Genomic DNA, 6,462 nt, shown 5'->3' on the forward strand with positions numbered 1-6,462 from the left:
GACCGGGCAGACCAGTTTCACCTTCCCATTTTTTTTCACCCACACACACATTTACACATATCTCTACAATTGCTCTGTTTTTTTTTTAACCGTCTAGCCCAGTTGATAGTAATTAAAAGTTATAGCAAAAGGAAGAAATATAAGTCACAACATTAACAATAATCCTAAAATTAGATTGTGACTAGTAAATCACTCTAATCTTTGAATTATAGTGATTTAGTATTTAGTTTTAATATTGTATTAACATTGGCCCAGTTTTGTTGGACATGTTGCACTGTTGAAGAATTATTTTTATTAACAGTAGTTTATTATAACCATGAGTTCATATTAATTATTTTCAGGACACTGTCCTTTTTAATACTTGTTAGCTTGTTAAATGCGTAGAATCTGTGAATGCAAGATGACGTGGAATGTTGTTGGGTCACTTTCTCTCAGGGCTGTGGTAGTTAGCCCACATTTCTAACATGTAGAGTCACATGGTAGGGTGTGACAGAGATTGAGGCGTAATGTCTTGCCCTAGTCACTCCCTCTTTCTCTCTACCACCCTTACCCAGGTAGTATTGATAGTATTTTTGTATTTCCTCATTTATTTGTTACAAACTTTGCATTTTGTAACAATTTTTTTTCTGTCTCAATGTACAACCTACCCCTAAATTGTGAAGATCAATGTCAAATAGTATTGTTGTCATAACTTACTCCACTACCGTAGTGAGTTGTACTTTTTGATAGTACTTGGGTTGTAACACTAATAAAATATGGACATCAGTTTAAATTTTTAAAATTTATTGTCAATCAAATCAAGCATTTTAATAATAATTAATAATTAATTATTAATAATTCTAAAATAGCAAACAACTACAAACACAGACACATAAAACTACACTAACAAAAACACTTTTTTGCGCATTCATGGTGGGCCCGTGGGGAAAATAGTGTAATAGCCTTTCCTGTCTGGTCAGCCGTGATATTTTAGTTCTGAATAAATGTTATCAAAATAATTACATTAACCTGAATTAAATTAAACAATTAAATGTTGATTTTTCTGTACCTAATTATTATTATTATTATTATTATTTTTTGAATGGTTTCATCCCAGTATATACTTTTTAAAGTGGTGGTTAAATAGTTTAACAACATATGTAGCCTCTCAGTTAATAGGATGTTGTAAAAACTTCATCTATAATTATACAATTATTAGAAAATGTTTGAATTATTATTTTTTTGGACTGGTTTTAGATTACATAAAGCATGTCCACTAATTCAGTATTTTAATACTTAAAAAAATAATAATAATAAAATAACAAAGCAGTGAAGGAGTGCCTGGAATTGAGGGAGGATCATTCACATTGGGTGTGGTACTTGCATGTATATACCAACGGATATTTTATTTTGGGCTTATTTTGGCCTTACAATTAGTTGTCTGTCTCCATCAAACAAAACACTAAATTCTGCTGATAGACGTATCTATTAATTCTGTGTCACAATAAACTGAACTTTACCTTCACTAAATAAAAAAAAATAAAGGACTTTTTGTGCTCTGATATATAACTGATTAACCAATTACCAAACATAATAAAATTCAAGCTGCAACCAAATAAAAAAAGCAGCCTTCTAACTGACAGCTCTGTTTGAACTCGCTTGTGTGTAACATTCCTCAGGCCTGAAATGCACCCTGCCTGGAACGCTGTGCATGTGGTCAGGAATGTGAAGATGAACAGATGACAACAGAAAGCTGTCAAGAGCTGTGATAGAGATCTACTCGAGACTTCTTAATCATAGGTAGAATGTGACTAAAGTTTGGTCTAGTCTCATGCATTTGGTATGCTTACAAACCTGATTTGCACGTACATGCAAAGGCAGACAAAATCTTTAATATCTGACCCAGTTCAAATCAATGGTACATGCAGTGATGACCAAAAAGTTTTTTCTTTTTATTGTTAAATCAGGAGACTTAAAACAAAACAAAACAAAAAAAAAATCACTCTGCTTTTATCATTTATAATTTCATAACCATTTTAACAGGATCATCATAATGGTGTTAATGTCTGTCTACTGAAGATTAAATGAATTCTCACCAACATTTGTTTCACAAAAACAAGGAATAAAAAAAAAAAAAGTAAATTAGCAAACAGTCATCTGCAAGTTAAAAGCAACTAGAAAAAAAAATCTTTAGAAGAAAAGTTAGCAAATTATATTAGTAGACAATCACAAAACACTAGCAAATCACGCTTGTCCTCTTTATGGCTTTGTATTCAGATGATAGTTTAAAATATAAGTCATTTAACTTTTAAACAAAGTTATGCCAGTGTATATTTCTAAGGTACATGCAAAATGATATATCCTATTGTTCTTCATGTTATCTATACATCAAACATGATGAGGGCAATTCCTGTTTTCTGTCACTAATGATTGTTCAAGTGACAGTAACATCCTCTTATAGAATGAACACTGAGTTCATGTGATCATAACGACTGACTGACCGACCACTAAAGCTCACAGCTGGAACAAATGTTTTAGATCCTCAGCTATGTTCAGTATTACTTTTTCAGTAAAACAATAAACCCACTTTTATAATGTACTAGGCAGACTGAGATCTACAGTAGGCAAACAAAGGCATCTTATTTTAAAAAAAATTAAATCAAATATAGATAGACTAAAACTTTTTACTCTGGATGATAATAGGTATAGTGACACCAAGCATTACCACTGATAAATATACTTGGCAGGATTTATATAATAATAATAATAATAATAAAAAAAAAAAGTCTGATCCAATGATCCGAATGAAACTCTTGGTCTTGATGAGCTATGGTCTATTCAGATGACTTTAAATACATCCAAACAGGCCAGACTTAGCTTCCAAAGCCAAAAAAGCCTCTGAAGTAGCCAGTAATGCCACCCTTGCCCTTCTGCTCCACCTTGTCATCAAGAGGTGGAAAAGCTACATGGTTGAGAGCCAGGTCAAAGAAGAGAGGCTTGCATGGAATTGGCTGGAAATCTGGAGGGAACTGCACCAGATTGGGCTGCTTGCTCAAGAGGGAGGGGTCTATCCGGAAATTGTCCAAACGGTCAGACAGAGGCTAAAAGAAAAAAAAGAAAAAAGCTTTAAGATTCAAAACCAACCTTCTTATCACAAGCTCAGCTCAGTATGTGCATTAATGTAAATACCCTTCATTCACAAAACTTAACACATTCCCCGCCCTTTGCATGTTTGTTAATTTCACGTTTTCATAGAAGGCAAATAAATTACAAATATACTTACCAGGTCATCACAGATAAAGATGAGTTTGTTTCTTCATTGGAACAGATTTGGAGAAATTGAGCATTAATTAATTTGGCAAAAAAGTTAACGGTAAATTTCTCCAAATCTTTTTTTTTTTTTTTTGATGAAGGAACAAACTCAACTACATGTTAGATTGCATGGGGGGGGGTTAAGGATTTTCTGGGTGAACTATTCCTTTAAAACATTAACAGGGTGATTCTCAATTTTTTGCCTGAGATGTAGGGATAAGTAGTTTCAAGAATATCTTCTGAAAAACTATCTTCTGTGTTGTACATGCCTTCTGCAAACTGTTTCAATGGCTTTGGAAAAGTGGGGACTTGTCCCACCCACAAATGATGCCTATGCCTATACTCTTTGCTGCTTGACAGATGTGATCACTATCAAATACAAACTAGAACCAGAAGGTGAGTAAACAATCACAAATCAATTTTTAAATGAACTATCCAGAGCACAACACGCTATGAAGCTGCAACACATACAAAGCAATCTGCAAAACAACATTTTACTATTCTCCTCCTAATCCTTCCCCTTCAACACATCTGTGTATGAGCATCTAGAGAGCAGTTAAATGTCTGCATGTATTGTCTAAAATGGTAAACTAGACAGGGCCTTGAGCTTGTCTATACCAATCAGTTATTTATTTATTTATTTTTTACCTCTGAATATTTTTCTGCGGCACATAACAATGCTAATAAAGGTAAACTCTGGCACAACGTCTGGATATATTTGGTGAAGTTTCCATTTGTCCTTACCGTAGTGTCTTTAATTTGCTGCTGTGCTGGCACCTCAGCAACATCTTCTGTGTCTAAAACACAAATACCATATCACAGTCAGTTGCAGCTAATGAAGCTTTCAAAACATATGGCAACTGTGTCTGTGGATGAGGGTGAAAGGTCAATACAAGAATGACTGGATTCTTGTGCAATGGAAATGGTTGCGGTTATGTTCACCCACCTAAGATGGCTGCAGCTTGGAGGGAGTACTTTTCAGCATTTACCTCAGCAATCAGCTCTTGGACATCAGGAAGATCCTAAGTGAAATGGAGTAACAGTATGAGGGCTAAACTGTATGCCAAAATGTTTATATGGTGGAACTCACTGAATAGCATATATCTATTTCAACTAGTAGAACCACATAGCTGAAAGTAAAACGTAGAAAAGTACAAATACAATCTTATTGTTAACCTTTTTTAATGATTTGTACACTTAAATCTTGCAATCACAAGCAATCTTGTGGCAGGATATATGTTGAGAAGTTTGATAAAACAGCCTCAATCACTTGTAAAATAACACCAGAAAATTGCAGGATTTTCCCTTTTTTAATCAGATGAAAGTAATGGTACATTAAATTTGCTGCTAACCTATTTAAATCAACTGTAATTTTAATGGTATGATTTTTAAAACCACTTTTATGTGAGTTAGTTTATTTGGGTTTAACAGCATTCCAGCTTCTGTGGCTTTTTTCATGACGAGAAATATTAGGATGTCATGTTTTTAAATCAACAGGAACATACTATTAATGCTGTTAATCTAAATGAAGGTATGTCTGCTTAAATAACCACAAAGTTATTTAATAAACACTGAAATAAGAATGTGTCATTTATCTTTCAATTAGATGCACGTTAAAGTTGCATTCTTCACAACAGCAACAGGAGGAACTCCCTTTGCATTTACTTCAAAATGTTTTTAAACTTTAATAATTACACCTATGAGCTGTACTTAAAAGATCTCGGGGAGCTTTAAGGACAAAAGTTGTGTTTTAGATCACCCATTTTTGTTACGAAACGAGTAAAGGACGTGAAATTTTACATGTTTATTCTATTCTAAGTTTAGAATCAGATCTACGCATTTATCAAATATCGTAGCCCCAATAATTGAATTAAATCATGAGGTTCCAAATGATGTCCACCCCAACCACATAATGACAATAACACAGAGGAATCACTTTCAGGACATTTTTTCCAGATGACGAACTTAAAAAAATTAAAGCACGTGCTGCAACAGAGGTCTGTTTTTTGTACCTCCTTTAACACATCTAAGATTTATTAAGTGTGCGCTTCAAATAAACATAAGATGTGATTTCATGTTTTCCTTCATCTTTTTTGATCCTCAAACCGCGTAAACACACTGCATTACACCAAATACACAAAATTATGACCAAAAATGTGTAGTTTATGTCTAGTGTTTAATGTTTGGTACCTTAAGGCTGTTATTGAGGCTCTTGGCTTTGGACTGGACCTCTCTGGTATATTTCAGAACCCTTTCATACAGCACCAGAGCTTCACTCCATTTCTTCACCAGAACATAGGACTGAGCTATATAGAAACACCTGTCCAAAGCACAAAGACACAAACATTTCAAAAGTATTCTTAATTTTTCTACTTAAAAAGAGAACTGGCAGAACATGTAAGCAAGCATAGTCTTGTTTCTAGTATAAAATGTGATGCAACCACAAATACACTGATATCCACCAAAAGCAGGTGGTAATGAGAAAGTCACATGATGAACCAAAGCTCATCACACGCAGCTTTTAAATACTATCATATACAGAAGGTGCACAGTGTCATTCACACAAACACCAAACACCATCATGGTAACACACATTAAACATGAAATAATGCAACAGACATTAATTTAACAGCATTATGTGTGACATACAACCCTAATATACACAACTGATAAGAAAAAACTAAGAAATATAGTTATTTCAACAAAGAAACATCAAATGTAAAATGTAACGCAAGGATTTCTGGGAATGTCAATTTAGAGTTATTCACTGTAAATAATCTGTTCCTTTTCACTTCCAAAAACAGTATAGACCATTTCAAGAACTATTGTACAGCGGGACTGCGATCGTATACAATCGTCCTGCTTAAAATGTCTAAATTAAAATTAGATCTTTGTCGTTCGGTGGTTGGGTGCTTCCTCTGGGCCGGAACTAACATTCTGAGACGTGTTTAACGGTAAAATTCCGAAAGACGTGCCTGAGTTGTGGCAGTGAAGAGAGAAGGCTGGATAACAACTAGCAGTATACAGCGCACATTTCGATTCAGGCAAGTAAATGTCGTTTTTAATTCATTTGATTATTTGTATTTCTTTACGTTAACTCTTTAAGTATGATGCTGCGTAATTTAAAGTACCATTTTGTCATTGTTTACATATGCACCTAGCATTTTGATT

General features: G+C 34.0%; 1 protein-coding gene across 1 annotated transcript in view; it reads right to left on the bottom strand.

Annotated features, from left to right (window-relative positions):
* Positions 1-766: 766 nt before the first annotated feature.
* srp68 (signal recognition particle 68) overlaps positions 767-6,462 on the bottom strand; it is a 119,893-nt gene continuing 114,197 nt past the window's right edge. The window contains exons 13-16 of the mRNA XM_073851569.1: positions 5,482-5,611; positions 4,238-4,313; positions 4,036-4,088; positions 767-3,080 (exon numbers count right to left, since the gene is read on the bottom strand). Coding sequence (XP_073707670.1) covers positions 2,853-3,080; positions 4,036-4,088; positions 4,238-4,313; positions 5,482-5,611 — 487 coding nt within the window. The 3' untranslated portion in view covers positions 767-2,852. The remainder of the gene's footprint in view (positions 3,081-4,035; positions 4,089-4,237; positions 4,314-5,481; positions 5,612-6,462) is intronic.

Source organism: Garra rufa, chromosome 12, assembly GCF_049309525.1.
Source record: "Garra rufa chromosome 12, GarRuf1.0, whole genome shotgun sequence".
NCBI lineage: Eukaryota > Metazoa > Chordata > Actinopteri > Cypriniformes > Cyprinidae > Garra > Garra rufa.